Below are 20,262 nucleotides of genomic sequence, written 5' to 3' on the forward strand. Positions count from 1 at the left end.
TGCATTAACTCCTTACCATATGTACGAAGATTTGCTGCCATACAATAATTACATCTCACACTGGACCTCTGTGAGTAGCAGCACTTTAATTACAACTGCCTGATACAAGGTCTTCACATTTTACATTCATGGAAAAGGTATAAAAATAGTTATGGTGAAATAAATCATCCATTCAGAAAATATGACGGACTACAGATTTTGCTTCAGTGATATTTACGATAACAACGTGTTCTTGAACCACCATAGATAAAATTGTTTCAAGGCAAGTCTGACTACATGACATATATTTATGCCTGTGTATCCTGCGTAAAATCTCTACAAGCAATCTTATTACATTTTGTTTGTGTGTGATTACAGGAGATTTTGAAGTTTCTTCCTGTGTATCACATGCTATCCCCAAAAACATACATTTTTCATATTAGGTTCATTGTGGTGCCACCTACTGCCAGGTACTCCATATCAGCGACCTCAGTAGTCATTAGACATCATGAGAGAGCAGAATGGGGTGCTCCACGGAACTCGCAGATTTCGAATGCGGTCACGTGATTGGATGTCACTAGTGTCATACATCTGTACGTGAGATTTCCACACTCCTAAGCATCTCTAGGTTCACTGTTTCCGATGTGATAGTGAAGTGGAAATATGAAGGGACATGTACAGCACAAAAGCATACAGGCCGACCTCATCTTTTGACTGACAGAGAACGCAGACAGTTGAAGAGGGTCGTAATGTGTAATAGGCAGACATCTATTCAGACCATCACACAGGATTTGAAAACTGCATCAGGATCCACTGCAAGTACTAAGACAGTTATATGGGAGGTGAGAAAACTTGGATTTCATGGTCGAGCGGCTGCTCATAAGCCACACATCACACCAGTAAATTCCAAATGACATCTCGCTTGGTATAAGGAGCATAAACATTGGATGATTGAACAGTGGAAAAATGTTGTGTGGAGTGACGAATCACAGTGCATAATGTACAATGTGGCGATATAATAGCAGGGTTTAGGTATGACAAATGCCTGGTGAACGTCATCTGTCAGCGTGTATATTGCCAACAGTAAAATTCGGAGGTGGTGGTGTTATGGTGTGGTTGTGTTTTTCATGGAGGGGGCTTGCACACCTTGTTTAGTGTGGCACTATCACAGCACAGGCCTACATTGATGTTTAAGCACCTTCTTGCTTCCCACTGTTGAAGAGCAATTCGGGGATAGTGATTGCATCGTTCAACATGATCGAGCACCTGGTCATAATGCATGGCTTGTGGTGGAGTGGTTACATGACAATAACATCCCTGTAATGGACCAGCGTGCACAGAGCCCTGACATGAATCCTGTTGAACACCTTTGGGATATTTTGGAATGCCAACTTCATGCCAGGCCTCATCTACCTACATCGATACCTCTCCTCAGTGCAGCACTCTGTGAAGAATGGGCTGCCATTCCCCAAGAAACCTTCCAGCACCTGATTGAATGTATGCCTGTGAGAGTGGAAGCTGTAATCAAGGTTAAGGCTGGGCCAACACCATACTGAATTCCATCATTACTGGGGGATGCTAGGGAAGGAATGAGGCAGCTCATACTCCACTTTTCAGTCAGTCTTTTAAACAGGAGTATATTTACCTTTTTTTATGCTCCAATATGAATATTTTTCTACTGATTCCCTTCTTTTCACTGCTACAGCATGCATGTCACCCACATGAAAAGAATTTATGGGTCAGCAAAATTTAGATAATTTGATTACATGAAGTTGAAATAATGCAAAACTAATTTTACACCTCAGACCATGTTTTACCTGCACAAAAATTTTGCATGTGATATAGTGCTAGAATGTGGGGTTCCCAGAACCCTTATGATGATAACAACACACATTACATCATATTTCTCCATGCTGTGTCACTTCATAAACTACATTTTTGCCTCATACTGGATTTTACTTGTGTATTTTACATAATGTACAAGTAGTATAACTTTGAACTTATGTATCTCAGAAATGGATAAAAATATCAAAGAAACTTTCAAGGTTGTTTGTGATAGAGTTCTTAGGAAAGTGTCATAAAAATTACAGCCATTTTGTGTGTATAGCCGTCTTGGAATCTGCGACTTGGTTTTGGAACCCGAAATCATGTTTTTTGGTGTGTTTCTCAAAAACGGATAAAGATTTTTGAAAACTGGAAGATGGCACTTTTAGATAAATACGTAGAGAACATACTGTTAAAATTTGAGCAATTTGCTGCTGTTAGTGATTTAGATATTTGGTGCTGACAGAGAAAATATGGTGAAAAATGTTTTTCAGGTTCTCTGAAGAGCCACCCGTGAATTAAATGGTGCCTCCATAAGCCCCTTAAGGGGCACTATAGACCACATCTAATGTATAAAGGGCCAACCGATTTGCTCCATTTGCCTAAGCTGGAGGAAGAGTGTAATACAGTATTCAAACTTTGACCCTACCTGTACTGTAGGATACTCAGAGTAAAAATCCCATTTCCATGCATGGCATTTTGGAACATACTGGTAGCCCATGCATACTGATGCCCTTAGTATGAAGGTAGTGTTCAGAAAAATTCCCACTTTTTAAGGAGTCTTAGAGTTGTGCAATCTGATGTTCAAGAATGTAAAATCATTATCTTTCCTAATCTTATTATGAAAACTATTTTAACCTGACTCAATAGCCCATTGTGGTCCAACGGGTGGATAATAATATAGAATATACGAGGGTGGGTACTTAAATAGTGACAACTATTTATTCACAACTGATACAAAAGAGGTACATGTTTGCACCTGTTACTGTCCTTCAAAGTAGTCACCAGCTTTGTGTAGAACCTGTTGCCAGCAATGTGGAAAGCGTAGCATACCATTAGCAGAGTCTGTTCTGTTGATGGTGTGAATGGAACGGTCTACTGCCTGTCAAATTTCTCTAACGGTTCTGAAGCGAATGCCATGAAGTGGTTCCATCATCTTCAGAATCAAATCAAAGTCACAAGGACTGTATTACTGTTCGTTTTTGGAGCATTACCTGGGACCAGCTTTGCGAAAGAAGCAGCGACATTTTCTGCGAAACCTACCCATCATTTTGCATGACAATATGCTCCGTTCGGTTGATGGGACTGGCAAGTACTTTACCATCCACCATACTCCCCAGACTTAAGTCCTTGTGGCTGTGATTTGATTCCGAAGATGAAGGAACCACTTCGTTGCATTCGCTTCAGAACTGTTCCAGAGATTTTACAGGTAGTAGACCACTCCACTCGCACAATCTACAGAACAGGCTCTGCTAACTACATACTACGCCTTCCACATTGCTGGCAATGGCTTCTACACAATGCTGGTGACTACTATGGAGGGCAGTAACATGTGCAAACATGTAACTCTTTTGTATTGGTTGTGAATAAATAGTTGCCACTATTTAAGTTCCAACCCTCTTATAAATATTCATCGTTGTCTTATACAAGAGCCTAAAAACTATTTTTGCGGTCAGCCAGAAAGTGATGGAGAATGTACTGACCATAAATTCCAGTCAATAAGTCCACATTCTTTTTGTTCTCACTGAAAGAAAAAGTTTCTGCTCAGTATTTACGCAGCGGGACCAGGAAATATGACTGTAAATAAAGTTTTGAGTTCTAACTAATTAATGAATTCAGTAAAAGTTCACAGGCGCGCACACACAATAATATTCCTGATGATAATAATAATAATAATAATAATAATAATAATAATAATAAACACAATAAACATCAGATATTACAGCAAGCATATTATTAAAGATCCCGATACCACTACAGATAAATGCAGACTTTGCAAACAACAAATAAAACAGTAGATCACACCACAAGTGGATGTACAATACTAGCAAATACAGAATACACCAGAAGACATGACAATGTAGCAAAAATAATACATCAACAACTTGCCATACAACATAAACTAATAAAACAACACGTTCCTACATGCAAGTATGCACCACAAAATGTACTGGAGAATGATGAATACAAATTATACTGGAACAGAACCGTTATAACAGATAAAACACCACCACATAACAAACCTGACATCATACTCGCCAATAAAAAGAAGAAATTAACACAAATAATCGAAATATCCATACCCAATACAACAAATATACAGTAGAAAACAGGAGAAAAAATTGAAAAATACATCCAACTGGCTGAGGAAGTCAAGGACATGTGGCATCAGGATAAAGTCGACATTATACCAATTATGCTATCAATTACAGGAGTCATACCACACAATATCCACCAGTACATCAACACAATACAGCTACATCCAAACGTATATATACAATTAATTATTATAATTATTGATACATGTTCAATTACCCAAAAGTTCCTAAATGCAATGTAACATATAACGTACAGTTAAAAGGAAGTCATGCTTGATCAAGGTCTGCGTCACTTTCCACTTTTAACCAGACATAACGTCTGAGAAAAATTCAATAATAATAATAATAATAATAATAATAATAATAATGATGTCCCTATCATAAACAGCACTTTGAGCAGTTTAGAGATGACCTCTGTGGTAAATTCCAATTAAAATAGTCTTTCCCCTGACTTTTAATCATGAAAGTTAATAACTCGCCACAAAAGTGGAAAATCATCTCACCATGTATCATGCAGTTTTGTCAACATTAGGGGCAGTACCCGAACAGTTACTTCCATGAAATCTCAGCAGTCCAGGATGGTGTACAGTCCTCCTGAGTGCACTTCTTACTTTTACCAAAAACATGCATTTGGTAGCTGCCTGGTTGTGGTGTCATCCGAGACACAAAGTGTGCCGGCATTTGACTGACGTGGACTGGTTGATAGCTCATTGCAAAGTGTGTCTTCACTGCCTCTCTGGCTGTGTTAATATCTGAGTGCAACAGACAGCTGAACGTAACATCTGCTGTCTATCGCTCTCTGTCCAGGTAGGTCGTCTAAATTGCCACTTTCTTGGACACGTGTTATTTAATAACTCTGTTGTATATCAGTTTACAATATTCATAATTTTTATATAATTAAAGTTAAGTTGGCTCAGTTACTGGAAAAGTTTCAGTGCGATTGAATTTAAACTTTGGCAGCTAGAATTTTTATAATAGAACTGACACTAGAACATGACCTCCAAACTACTTCTTTAAGAGTCCTTGTATTGATTATTATTTACATTAAAGTCTTGAAACTGGGTATTGTAGTGTTATTTAATGGATATAACAAAGTGCTGTAATTAGTATTTTCTGTCATTAATACATATGATCCTTAATCTATTACGAATAAGAACGTTTTTGTTCCAACGTAGTTTTTATTAAATTACTTGAAAACTACTAGAGGTAGCTTAATGAAGTCACATAGTTAATGTTTTTATACAAAACTGAGGCCACAAATGAATTTTCATCTTTCTGTGCCTAATATTTAGTGCCTTCAATTTTTCGTAAAAATGCCAATTTTGACCAAAATATTGCTCCGATCAAGTTGAGACTTGGAACAGTTGATTGTGACATACATTTGGCATGTACTGAACAATTTTTAGCATTCTAGCTTTATTATTTAGTGCCTTTTTTTTCTTAAAGCAATGTACGGGGTGAAACATATTCATCTGATCATTCTGAGATTTAACTACTTTAACATTAATATACTGAAGCATATATTGACAAATTTTGGAAAAGTTACTTTAATTTTTAATTTTATGCTTAGATTATGGCGCAATACTTTCTATGCTATGCACAGGTGCGTTATGATGATGTGGCGCTAGTAGCTGTGAACTGGGATAAGTCCTAGCACACTCGCTCGCCTCTGTATCTCTCAAATGGTACAGTTCTTGTTTAGTCACATCATACCCTATTTATTTTTGTGAAAAAATTATTGTTGAACAAAATTAAATGATAGAAACAAATGAAGTTACTGTAAATTGTGGGCACTTCTGTGAACGTCCATACGTACGTCTTTCATGAAAACATTTGAGACAGAGGGTGGGAAGTCACTTTATGGTGTTCTCCATGATATTTGATTATAAAATGGAAAAGTGAGGTTTCACTATAACTTGTGACCTTGCTTCCTTCTCCAATACAGCTTGTAGACTACCTTTCATGAAGCCCCCATGTCCCTGAGAAACAGATGACATAGCCTAAGCTTCTGTTCTCAACTTACATCTAAGGGAGGACATACACATTCTACAATCTATTTTTCTTCTATAATTTAAATAAATAATTCAGAAGGTACCAGGAAGAATTTCTTCCTTTTAGTATTTGGAAAATTGTTAGTAACCTTCTCAGAATGATTATTGGCAATACATTACTTAATAAAATTATGACAGTTTACTTCATTATTAAGCCTGAATCACAAACTTTGCTTTTATTTTGTTTCTTTTGTTATTTTTGTAATATGTATAAACCATGGATATTGGGTTCTGAAAGTCAATATATCTTCTTAAATAGTCACATTTTGGGCTAGTTTGCAGTGTACTTTATTACTTTAGATGTTGATGTACTTAGAAAATTGAGTAACCTTTGTAAGTTCTACCTTCCTATGGCTCAATTATCATATGGATTAGTATGCTAAAGAAGTTGTTTGTTCGACAGCAGTTACTTTGCTTTTTCACACACATGATCAAAAAGCTGCTTTTATTATAACATACCCATATTCTACAATGTGCATTTCTTAACACATTCATTTATTTGCATTGTTGTCTCCATGTGTCAGTTTTTATCTGTTAACTGACTATCTGCCTTGAGCAAGATCACGTGTTTTCTCAAACATTTTTATGAGATGGGAGGAATTTCTCACACCCATTTTCTGTTAATTCACCGTGAATGTTAACCTACTGACTTCATTACCCTTCTTCCTCTTTATTTTCATTTATTCGTGTATTTTGACGCTTTGTTCTTCCTTTTATCGTTGTCAGCCTACCAACCTAATTATTTACATATAATTTTAGTGTGATCCTCACACCACTTCCACATATTTCCTTTAATTAATATTAAAATGCTTTGGCTTGCATCTAGTGGAATCATTTTATTACTCTCTCTTACCTTCAGAAAAATTTTCTCCCAACTGTAAATTATTAATTTTGCAGAGCATATTGTTTCAGATTTTAGAAATTTTCAGCTTCAGTTACTTTCCTTACTGCAAAGTATATGTATTTTACAGTTACTAATCCTTTTTATGGATCTTATTTATTATTTATTTACTTAAGCCATAATTTTTCTATGATACTCAAAAGTACCTCTCATATTATCTTGTAAGTCATCAATCGGATATAGTCATTCTCGGGGATCATTCTTACTCACTAGGAACACAATAAAAACTAATAACATATGTACAATATGAAAACATATATTACTTATTTACTATAGGTAGGACAGAAGAAGAGAATGAAACTCGAAAGGGGAATAAAGTTTCATCCAGTTGGGACCACACATTACGTCAAGCTGTATATCTGCCAAAGAGTGGCCGACTCCTTACAGAAACTGGTATAGATAGGACAGAAGAAGAGAATGAAACATGAAAGGAGAACGAATATAAAGTTTCATACACCTGGGACCGCACAACAGGCCAAACTGTGTATCTGCCAGAGAGGCAAACTCCCTAAAGATTTACAATGTTTCATAATACTTAGTTCTTTCTTACTTTTTGGGTGTTCAAAATGGTATGCGTTTGCCTGAGGCGTACCTATTATTCCGAATGGTCCTTGATAAACATGCATAAACATCTTTGTTTGGATAATCTATTATTACGCCGCTTGTACCAATTGGTATCAAAGACTCATGCTGTACTGCTCTAGAAACTTTTCCAGTGGCACCTATTATTCTTAAGCCACTTACTTTCGTGTCAGTTAATTCACTCGCATTGAGAATAGAATCAAAAAATGCTTGGGATAAAGCACTTACTTCACTGCCATTATCAAGAAGATAACACACTGTTACTCCTGAGATGTTAGTTTAATTATAATAGGGTGAGTTATTCTAGTTTTAGCAGGTTCCTCATAAAAGTTTTCTAATAAATCCTTTTCAGTCTGTTTCCAGCTAAAGTAGTTTTGTTCAGTTGCACGTACATTCGCATTTAGATTCACAGGGTCATCAATCTCTCCATTCTCAGCTGTCTTTTCCAACCTGTCGACCAGTTTTAAATCAGAGCACTTGACCAATTCCTCTACTTTCATTTGCTGCACATCAGCTAAACTACTCTCTCTCTCTCTCTCTCTCTCTCTCTCTCTCTCTGAGCAACTGCATCCCTTTGCAACATTGCTATCTATAACAATGTCATTGGCTTTTATAGTTTGTGGCAAGTCAACACAGCTAATAGGTTCCTTGCCCTCATTATTATTACCTCCCCCTTGGTATCTCAACTGCTCCTCTTCAAAGCCTTGCAAAACTGACTCTACCTCCTCTACCGAAACTTTAGCCTGCAGATTGCCATTATCGTCAAAGGTGCTAGCCTTTATTTCATCTTCGTCCTTATTCAATTCCAACCTGTTAATTTGTTCCTTCCTATTATCTGTAGTATTTTCTTTCTCCTCCTTGACCCATTTTCCTAATGTTTCCAAAATGCTGTCAATATATGTAATGTGAGTGATTTAGCACATCAGTGGTACTGTCTGTTCCTATTTCATCATCCTTGCTATCAGTTTGCATGTGCTGACGGACTGTGATATGTGTTTCTGTTACTGGCTGTGTTACGGTTTCCGCCTGGTGAGCACCAGTTTCCTCATAGACGGGACTTAGTTTTCCACATGCAGCCTGTTGTGTTCATTAGATACAGAATCACATGGGGCAGAATACTGCTCTCTGTCTTGTCTCATTGGCACATTATGTACATTTCTGCTTTCACCATAATAATTATTGCGACAGCGAGGTGGCTGTCAACCCCCTCCTCCTCTACCACAGCCTTGACCACGATAATTAGATTTTGTATTCTGAACCTCCACACTTCTAACATTCATGTTCCCACTGTCGTTATTTCTGTTGTTTAATTGATTGTTAGAAGACTTATTATTTTACATCTGCTCATAAACGGCAGCTACTCTTTCTACTCACTCCAGGTACCTAGTTAACCCATCCACATTATCACTAGGTATGGAAATGGTTCTTTTCTGGCAATACCAAGGCAGCTTACCTTCTAATCCCATGATAATCATTTCCGGTTTCAGCTTTTCTGTCAAATGTGACAGCCCCCCCTTTCCAGAGTTCTCTTTTACTGGTTCACGACCTGGAACAAACTTTTTACCACTCCAAAACTCTCTCAAGACATTGTTTTGTTTGTTGTATGACTAGTACTCATTAAGAAATGCAGTTTTAAATTTAGATAGAGTTTTGCATCTAATCATTACATCATCTGACCACAGAAAGCATTCCCTGACAAATGACTTCTTCTGAAAGAAATTTTCTCTTGTTCTGACCATGCATTTGGCACAGAACTCCAATGTGTGAAATTTGTTTGGATCAAAACCTAAAAATTGACGACATCCAATGAAAGTGATGTCAACTGAGGCAACATGCTGTACAGTAGTATTACAAGAACTACCAGAGGTTACTCTATTTTCTATGTTAGTAATACTAGTATTTAGGTCTTCTACAAGTAGTTGTACTGCTTGCACTCTGCCAGAAAATCTTTTATCAACATCCTCACATTATTACTCACAATCAGATTTTACTTTCTTAATATCTTTTTGACAAGCATTTACTTTAGTAGTTATTTCTTCAAATCAATTAGAGCGAAATGTGGATTCATTGCCTACTAATTCTGACAACCTGCCTTCCCTAAGTTCATCTGCATCCTTTTAAAAGCTTTGCGAACTTCCTTAATTTTGGATTTGAAAATACTATGCAATTTATTTAGCTGTTGCCCTACTTTGACTTGCAGGCCTGAATCAATTTTTTAATTTAAGTTGTTCAGTTTTGAGCACATTTCACTCTTTAGCTCTTTACAAATAAATTCAATCTTACTGTTAAGTTCTATATTACTATCTTTTAGGTTGTTATTACTATCCTTTAGTTCTATATTACTAGACTCAGTCCTACTACGTAACTGTTTATTATTGGATTCCATCTTATTGTTCAGTTCTATGTTGTGTGATTCAAGTTTAGAAAACAATAATTTGCATCCAATTTGGTGCCTCTACATTGCCACTTGGCGTTTCCACCAGTTTTAAAGGAGTTCCTAGCATTCCCTGATTTGGCTGAATTTCAGACATATTGAACTCAGTTTCATTATCTGATAACTTTATTAATTCTACTTCTTCTTTTTTGACCTCTACTTCAAGCACCACATCATCAGAAACTGGTCCTAACTTCGCAGTAACATTAAAAATTTACTTCCAATTCTGGATTTATTACTCTGACTGAACCATCGTCATTAATTTCAGTTTTGAATTCTGAAGATTCATTGTCAGAGACTGGTTCCATCTTAACTTTTGCACTATTCTTACCAATACATTCCATTTTCAGTAGCCTGTTAAAATAAATTAACAAATACTTCAAATATTCTTGACTTAATTGGTTGACCTCGACAAAAAGTGCCAGTGAGGTGTACCAGCGAACATGATGTGATGCGTCACAAAGTAATGCATGTAGCAGTAGCAGCTGTGGTGGTGAGGATGGCAGCGAGTAACACTTACTGCAGTAGCTCCAGGGGGAGCTGGTGAGCCCGGTGAGCCCGTGCAGTAGGTTGCAGATAGCTCACAGGTCCACACATCTCTTGTGGTGATGCGCTGTCTTCTTCTAACCTCAGCACTGGTGGTAGTCATGATCTGGTGGTGTCTTCTTGCCCCCTCCCCCCCCCCCCCCCCATCTGTCACAATCAAGGTTACTGCGGCTAACGTTCACAGTTTAGTTTCCACATGTGTGAGTAAATCTTGGCACTGTTCTCGTACTGGTTTCAGCATATTTCACTGCGGTATCCCGTTAGTGCCTACCGAGTTCCCCGTTTCGTGCTGATCACTTTCACTGAAATTTCCTGACCAATTAAAACCATGTGTGGGGCGGCAGGTGGATAATAGTATAGAATATATAAATATTCGTCGCAGTTTTTTACAAGAGCCTGGAAACTATTTTTGTGGTCAACAAGAAGCCAATAAAGAACATACTGACCATAATTTCCAGTCTATAAGTCCACATTCTTCTTGTGCTCCCTGTAAGAAAATTTTTTTGCTCTCTATTTACACAGCAGGATCAGGAACTATGACGATAAATAAATGTTTTGAGTTCTAACTGATTAATATATTCAGTAAAAGTTCATATGCACTCACATAATAATATTCCCGATAATATTGACAAAGTTTGGAAAAGTTACTTTAATTTTTAATTTCATTCTTAGATCATGGTGCAATACTTTGTATGCTACACACAGGTGCGCTATGATGATGATGATGCGCTAGTAGCAGTGAACTGGAGTAAGTCCTGGTACACTCGCTCACCTCTGTGTCTCACAAATCATTCAGCACTTGTTTTGCCACACCCTGAATGTACAACACTGATCAAAAATGTCTTAATTGATTTAGTATAGAAAGTGATGACTGGTTTTGTTGTTTGTACAAGTATTTCCAGTTATGGGTTAAAATTGTTGATGAATACTCTGTTTCTGATTTGTAGATATCAGATGGAAGTAAAACTACTAGAAGAGAAACAACAAGAGGAAATGAAGTTGTATAAGATACAACTAGCACAGGCAAATCAGCAGCTTGCAAAATTACAGGCACAGCTTCAATTGCAAACTAAACATCGAAATGAACTTTTGGAGCAACTTCATGATGCAATGGAGGCTCAGTGGCAGGAGGCTTTACGTATGGTGGTGAGTCTCAAAATTTTTAAATGACGCCCAACTTGATTCCAGCAGTATGTTTTTTATTCAGATTGGTGTGTAGCTTCCAGGGAATTTGAATGAAACAGAAAGCATCTGAGGAAACCATATATAATTAAGAGCAATGAATGCAGTATTTTTATATTTAACGTACTGTAAATACAGCCTTTCATCATGTTGTTTCTAATAATCAGTTGACTTTACAGCTGCTATGCTTACTTAAGTTTTTCAGGAAACGTATACGCGCGCGCGCGCACACACACACACACACACACACACACACACACACACACACACACACACACAAAATCTCTCTCTCTCTCTCTCTCTCTCTCTCTCGTCTCTCAAGAGTTTACTGTTACTCCCAAAACTAGTTTTATGTAACTGTCAAGAGTAGTAAGAATTTTGCCTTCTGAAGGTGTGTCTTAAAATTTTCTCAAGTGAATTTTCCGTTTGCTAAAATATTGAAACTAGGTTTTTTTTATTTATTTATTTTTTTTAAAAATATTCTCGTTATTCTAGCAACGTTTATTTACAATTTGAACTCATTTCAAGGATCAACCACATCCTCTGTGTAAGGAATAAGCTGATATAACTGTTGACATAGCTATGTAACCATTCTTATTATGTGCAGTGCACCTGTGCCTATTAAGGAGGCTCTCATGGTAGGTGTTTTGCATGAACCATAAGAGTCCATGGGTCAATGGCACATCGTCCCTCATTACCGAATGAGGTGGTTAGCACACTGGACTTGCTTTAGGGAGGACGACTATTCAATCCTGCGTCCGGCTATTCTGATTTGGGTTTTCCGTGATTTCCCTAAATCGCTCCAGGCAAATGCCGGGATGGTTCCTTTGAAAGGGCACGGCCGATTTCCTTCCTTCCCCGTCCTTCCCTAATCCGATGAGACCGATGACCTCGCTGTTTGGTCTCTTTCCTCCAAACAATCACATTGTGCCTCATTGCATTTGTTTAAAAGAGTTATACAGTGTGGGTCATATTTACATAGTGAGCCACCGGTTTCTGTGGAGGAATACATGAGAGCTATGGACCAGAAAATGTAGCATCTGTTTTTGGTGAAAACTGCATCTATTTTCATCAAAAGTCACATTTATTTTCAGCAAAATTCGCATCTAATTTTTTTGTAAATGATTTGATAAGCAACACAAATTTAAAAGATTATCACACTAATGTGTGTAGACAAAGCCTAGTGCTTTGAAACTACCTGTGGTTTTTTTTAAGGGGAGGTTTACTATCTTTGGCCCGTAAAAAGCATGTTCTTTGAGAATTTTTTTCTCGGGATGTGTTATAGATATCAATGTCACATGTGGTCAAAATGTTTATTGATATTTCCTCTACCAACTGGAATTTTTCGAGCAGAAATGTTGAAGAGCAAAGGCGGAAATGCTCTCAGAACGAAACAAAATTTCAATGTAGACCTCTATGCACGGTACATCACAGGTCAGCCGGCTCGTCTAAAATCAAAATTCAGTTGACGTTAGCAAAGTATATAAGATTCTTTAGGAGTTGTACCTCGCTTAAGTTATTTGGATAAAAATAAGGTTTTTTTCCATCGATTTTTCGACTTTGTCGGCCAAGTTAAAAATATTTATAGTTGATTGATCAAAATAAAAGTGGTACAACTCCTAGACAATTTAGTTAGTTTTGTCGGAAACAAAGAATCATGCCAATCGGTTCAGTAGTTTGAAGTTACCATACCGCACGATAAAAAAGATATCATTTCGAGAAAAATGTGTTTGAAGTTTTGACTACATATAAATGCAATATTATGCAACGTACGTTCAATCTGCTATTCCAGGTCTATAACCTAGACCTTCCTCTTCCTCATAGAGGGTGCTCTGCTCGATCTGGGCCATCCTGCGCTGCTCCAGAGCCGCTCATACAGCTGATGACAAGTGGTTTTCGGCTGCTTGAATCCGGTGGTCGTCCGAATGCTTGGTGAACTGCATTGAATAGAGTCCCAGGGTGACGTACATCGTTGTCATGGTGTTCAGAATTGAATACCCTTCGTTGAAGCTGCTCACTGCCAGTAAAGTCGCAATCTCCCCAGTCTTCACACCAGAATGCGAATCCTTGGGAGCTAACTTCCAAACACACGTGCTCAAACTTTCATTTGAATTTTGTGTGTTTCCTCCCAAGCACTGGTACAATAACTCGTCCTCCAAAAGAAAACAACTGGTGTGTGAAAAAGGCCGATTTCAGGCAGGTGCATGTTTTTGTTCAGCCGTATTTGGAAAAACCATTTCAGGGGTGGATTCTAAACATTTTTATGGGTCCAAAAATGAAATTTAAAAAAATCATTTTTTGAACCAAAAGATAATAAAACCCCCCCTTAAGAAATGGTGCTTGGGGAACTTTTTGACTGGAAAGTTTGCTTTTGCATAAACTTCAACAGTTTTTTTTCCCCTGAGATGACTTTTGTTTTGTTCTTTTTCCTGTATTTAAGCTTTCAATAAATCTTTATTCTGTTGAGAAGCAGCAACATTGTTCTGCTGCTGAACTGAATGTGTGTCTGATTTAAGGTGTTTCTCGGCATTATCTTCCTGGCCAATTCCATAATTACAAAATTGGCAGAATATTAATTTTGACCCTTCATGAGCATTCATAGCCATGGTATCCATACTTGACAGTGCTACACATAGAACCAAAGAGGCATTTAGTGTAGAAGTAGAACTGAAAATAACTCTATTTGGACATTAGGGGGAAGATTTTGCCACGGTCAAAATAGGCCGACAGGTTTTGTTTTGCAGTTGCTACAGTGCGGAGTGCAGACACTATAAATTGAAAGATGGCTGGGAGTGTAAGCAAATCAGAATTTTGACCACAAGAGGGGATAGGAGCGGGGCAAAGAAACAAGTCCCGCCTCCCTCTGGCAGGGCAGTAGTGTACAAGTATTCTTTACATTTCTGTGAAAGCAGACTGTACGTGGTCACGGGGATCACTGATCCTTTTTGGTGTTGTGACAATCATATTACATGATGGATCAGGATTAGTCTTTTCACTCATTTCAGATTAAGAAAAGAAAAACCACGAGCCAGGGAAAGGCTGTTATGCAATTGCTTACTGAGATTGGCTGTGTGTTGTAAACAAGATAGTTAAGGCTTGACTTCTAGCTGTATTTGATGCAACCACAGTTCAAAACACTCAACACTTAAAACTGCCATGTGAAAAATCTCTGTGTTACATCAACTTTTGAATTTTAGCTAGCAGACAAATGTACACGTTTCTTTGGTTTAAGAAGTTAGGTCCGACAGCTGAGTACTATGTGACATCACATAGCTTGTATCTTATAGAGACCATTCAACTGTTACTCTATAGTTGTGGCACAACTCCCTGGAGATCACAAATGATGTCTGTCTCTTAATGTTTTCATTTATGTCAAATCAGCCAAGAAAAGAGATGGCAGCAGAGAGAAAATTGCTCAGGTGAGCACCTATTTGACAATAAAGAATACTTGCTGAGAAAAATAAAGATCAGAAGTTGCGTAAAATTAATTGAAAGAGTTATGTTGCTGCCAGGGGAGTTCTGATACATTTCAGCTGGAGGACTTATCAAAATCTGTGATGTTTGCTGTCTCTTCCTGGACCTTGTTATATTTACCCCTGTGCCAATACTGTTACTCCTTAATGGCATTTAAAAGAAAATTGATACACAAATTGTTAACATTCCACAACAACCTTTATTTTATGTTTTGTTGTGAACTCAATTTGTTGGCCATCGTCAGACAACCTGAGGCGGTGCAGGCAGTTCACACATCATCTGCAACAGCTGCTATCTGGAAAAAGACTGTTGTTTCCAAAGATATGTGACACTTTGAAGATTATGCATCTTTATGAAAAACACAAATTGCAGTGCTTCAATTTGAAATATGTGTAAAAAAAGAAATACTATGCAATAACGTGCAAAATGTGTGACTCAAAACATAAAAGTTAAAATATAGAACAGACTGCTGAAGCAAGGCTTTTAGTGGAGGAAATATGGTGAGTGATGTATGAAATGATGCAATTTGTTCCAACTACACATTTAATGGTAGGAATTACAGTTCAAAACAAGCACTCACTTCAGGATAGGCGTAAAAGAACCTTCAAATGTGGCTATGTTGTCATGTCACTGGCATAACAACAGCAAGTGGCTCAATAGACTGCTGAATCATGCTGAGGTTGTAGGTCAGGTTGTAGGTGTACTATTAATACACAAGCACACTCTTAAATGTGTATGTTAGCCAGCCAGTGGGAGAAAACACTATTTGACAAAGTCTGTAGTGTAAGAAGCCACTCTCATTTTAAAGTATTTCAGTGACTGTTTGCTCCAACATTTTAATTGTTTTAAAAGTTGCAAGCACTTTTAATACTGTGAATATTTTTGTATGCCTTTCGTGAAGAAGAGAGCTCCTTTTTCTTGAAACACGTAGACTGAAATTTGATTCCTGTTGCTAAATCTGTTTGGGTGAGCCAAATTATATTGTTTTATAAATTGCGTGACAACCTGAGCTCACCTCCATTTAAATATAACAGAAGTTAGTGAGTAAAGCGGGGTGATGTACAAATAAATCAGTGAGTCTTTTGAGAGTAAATTATAACAACATTGAAATGTAGTTGTAGTTCAGTTATGCCAATAATGTGTGTATATGTTTCTGTGTAAGTTAACGTGCCTCAGACTGTTTACACAATGATCTAATGGTAAATAAAATTAATATACTCCTGGAAGTCAAAGTACACAAAGAGAGGACAAAGTGTTTTACTTATTCCCACAATGTCTGTTCAGTAATAAAGGCATGACAACATGCAAACAAAAGTTGTTGTTGTTGTTGTGGTGGTCTTCAGTCCAGAGACTGGTTTGATGCAGCTCTCCATGCCACTCTATCCTGTGCAAGCTTCATCATCTCCCAGTACCTACCACAACCTACATCCTTCTGAATCTGCTTAGTGTATTCATCTCTTGGTCGCCCTCTACGATTTTTACCCTCCACGCTGCCCTCCAATACTAAATTGGTGATCCCTTGATGCCTCAGAACATGTCCTACCAACCGATCCCTTCTTCTAGTCAAGTTGTGCCACAAACTTCTCTTCTCCCCAATCCTATTCAATACTTCCTCATTAGTTATGTGATCAACCCATCTAATCTTCAGCATTCTTCTGTAGCATCACGTTTCAAAAGCTTCTATTCTCTTCTTGTCCAAACTATTTATTGTCTCATGTTTCACTTCCATGCATGGCTACACTCCATACAAATACTTTCAGAAATGACTTCCTGACACTTAAATCTATACTCGATGTTAACAAGTTTCTCTTCTTCAGAAACGCTTTCCTTGCCATTGCCAGTCTACATTTTATATCCTCTCTACTTCGACCATCATCAGTTATTTTGCTCCCCAAATAGCAAAACTCCTATACTACTTTAAGTGTCTCATTTCCTAATCTAATTCCCTCAGCATCACCCGACTTAATTCGACTACATTCCATTATCCTCGTTTTGCTTTTGTTGATGTTCATCTTATATCCTCCTTTCAAGACACTATCCATTCATTCAACTGCTCTTCCAAGTCCTTTGCTGTCTCTGAAAGAATTACAATGTCATCGGCGAACCTCAGAGCTTTCATTTCTTCTCCACGGATTTTAATACCTACTCCGAATTTTTCTTTTGTTTCCTTCACTGCTTGCTCAATATACAGATTGAATAACATCGGGGATAGGCTACAGCCCTGTCTCACTCCCTTCCCAACCACTGCTTCCCTTTCATGCTCCTCGATTCGTATAACTGCCATCTAGTTTCTGCACAAATTGTAAATAGCCTTTCGCTCCCTGTATTTTACCCCTGCCACCTTCAGAATTTGAAAGAGAGTATTCCAATCAACATTGTCCAAAGCTTTCTCTAAGTCTACAAATGCTAGAAATGTAGGTTTGCCCTTCCTTAATCTAGCTTCTAAGATGAGTCGTAGGGTCAGTATTGCCTCACGTGTTCCGACATTTCTACGGAATCCAAACTGATCTTCCCCAAGGACGGCTTCTACTAGTTTTTCCATTCGTCTGTAAAGAATTCGCGTTAGTATTTTGCAGCCATGACTTATTAAACTGATAGTTCGGTAATTTTCACATCTACTCCCGGGGCTTTGTTTCAACTCAGGTCTTTCAGTGCTCTGTCAAACTCTTCACGCAGTATCGTATCTCCCATTTCATCTTCATCTACATCTTCTTCCATTTCCATAATATTGTCCTCAAGTACATCGCCCTTGTATAGGCCTTTTATATACCCCTTCCACCTTTCTGCTTTCCCTTCTTTGCTTAGAACTGGGTTTTCATCTGAGCTCTTGATGTTCATGCAAGTGGTTCTCTTATCTCCAAAGGTCTCTTTAATTTTCCTGTAGGCAGTATCTATCTTCCCCCTAGTGAGATAAGTCTCTACATCCTTACATTTATCCTCTAGCCATCCCTGCTTAGCCATTTTGCACTTCCTGTTGATCAACAAAAGTTATTCAATACATATGCCATACAATTGCTTTCTAAACTGAGATCCCTGCTGTTCAAATTTTTACTAATATGAATTGTGTTTCTTATCTTGTCGTTGTCATTTATCAATGCATATTTGATGCTCAAATAAATATAGATAGTCTTGTCAGTGCTTTCTATTGTCTGTGGTACTAGGTGCTCTAAAAACTTCTGCAGGAAAGTTTTCGGAGTAAGTTTTTAATGCATCTGATATCTTTCATCTGGTAGCTTTTTTTTACCTCCTTGTGTGAATATAGACTGCATTGCTTCTGCATTGTGATTTAGTAAGGTAAATCGAGAGAGAATAGGCCACAGTGCATTGTTAAAGTCTGTGTGCAGTTACTGTAACAGATACCTCCTTCATGAGGGATGTGGTAGTGCATATTTTGAACTAAATTTCATTTATATGGTATGCCTCTGTCAAATGTTTGTCAGTTTGAATACACAGATTTTTTGAGACCCTGTCTCCAAGCTTAAGACTCCACCATGTCTTTGCATGTATCTGCTTGTGTGATGTCTTGTTTTCATTTGCAAAATAATTCTCATGACCCCTGAAGTACACCATACTTCAAATCCTGCAAATATTGAGTGACTGTTGACACTAGTATTATAGAGTTTACACCTTTATTTTCACTTACTGCTTGTAGTTTACCACAAATTATTTATGATAACCTACACTTGTGCAACTATGTTTTTATGTTTATTTGCTGTAACAAACACCGTCAGATTTCTTTGAAAGACCAAGGAAATAACCATGGACTTTTCATCAAGGGTTTGGTATTAAGTGAGATATTACATCTGCAGCTGTTATGTTGTAGATTTTCTGAATCCGTGCTAGGTGTAATTCAGTATTTTATTTGTTTCTCTAAATTTCAGAATTCTGTCTTAAAAATTTCCATTATACTAGAGAAGACTGATGTGCTGTGGTGTGCCATGCTTTACTCTACACTTGAAACAATCTCAAAGCATTGACACTGTGAACTGACTAATTTTAGTAGCTATATGCTGACAGCGTACTGCTAAATCCACTTCACAGACTAACAGAAACTGATTCTTAGCCAGGAGATTTCATTTGCCATTTTTGAGCAGTTTTATATATTTTCTGTAATTAGCAATGTGTACCGTATTAATTATGTACATAAATGTGTAGTTGTTTTGTGAAGTTTTCTGTTCTTATATAGTATGAAAATGGATTTTCTTATTGTCTCATTGTGGTCCAAAGACTTGCTTAATATTTAGCAATTACTTACTATGTTTTGAGTTTCTGAAGTAAAGTGCCGTAACCTTTATTCTGCCAACAGCAAGGTAAAGGTGATGCATGGACTACAAGTCATTTTAATGATGTGGACAGCCCCTCTCACAGAAAATCCCCATCTACAAAGGACCATCCTGTTTCATTGCCTGAAACTACGGCTATTGACAAGGTACGTTACAAAAGCATATAAATCTTACATATTTTATACAAGTTGCAGCTGCAAATAATTTTTTTTTATTTGCTTGGTTATTCTTGTAATATGCTGTTTCTGTAATTGCGTTTAGTATCCCCAGACATGTGCTATTTGTTGTGGATTGTTACCTTCACTTTCATCGCTTGCTTGTAGCATTTATCATAAATGTTACATATTTAGAGACCATTGATGGCACTTAATCCCTCAATACTCTTATTATGATTATCTTCAAACTATCATCCTGTTTTGTGATACTTCTGAATTCTTGACTCCCATCTTTCAGCTCTTGAAAGACTACACTGAACCTTTAGAAAGTACACAGAGGTGACAAAAGTCATGGAAGAACAATATGCACTTATACTCATAGTGGTAGTACCGTGTACACAAGGTGCAAAAGGGCAGTGCATTGGCAGAGCTGCCATTTGTACTTAGATGATTCATGTGAAAAGGTTTCCAATATGGTTATGGCCGCATGACAGAAATTGACTGACTTTGAATGTCGAATGGTAGTTGGAGCT

The 20,262-nt window shown here is 37.5% G+C and overlaps 1 protein-coding gene across 5 annotated transcripts in view; it reads left to right on the top strand.

Annotated features, from left to right (window-relative positions):
• LOC124712558 (dentin sialophosphoprotein) overlaps positions 1-20,262 on the top strand; it is a 231,005-nt gene that overhangs the window by 150,142 nt on the left and 60,601 nt on the right. For all 5 annotated transcript variants that reach the window (XR_007005602.1, XM_047242880.1, XM_047242873.1 and 2 more), the window contains exons 10-11: positions 11,583-11,781; positions 19,598-19,720. Coding sequence is in view for 4 of the 5 variants with exons in the window: in XM_047242880.1 (XP_047098836.1) it covers positions 11,583-11,781; positions 19,598-19,720 (322 nt within the window). In the remaining variant the exon portion in view is untranslated. The remainder of the gene's footprint in view (positions 1-11,582; positions 11,782-19,597; positions 19,721-20,262) is intronic.

Source organism: Schistocerca piceifrons, chromosome 1, assembly GCF_021461385.2.
Source record: "Schistocerca piceifrons isolate TAMUIC-IGC-003096 chromosome 1, iqSchPice1.1, whole genome shotgun sequence".
Taxonomy (NCBI): Eukaryota; Metazoa; Arthropoda; class Insecta; order Orthoptera; family Acrididae; genus Schistocerca; species Schistocerca piceifrons.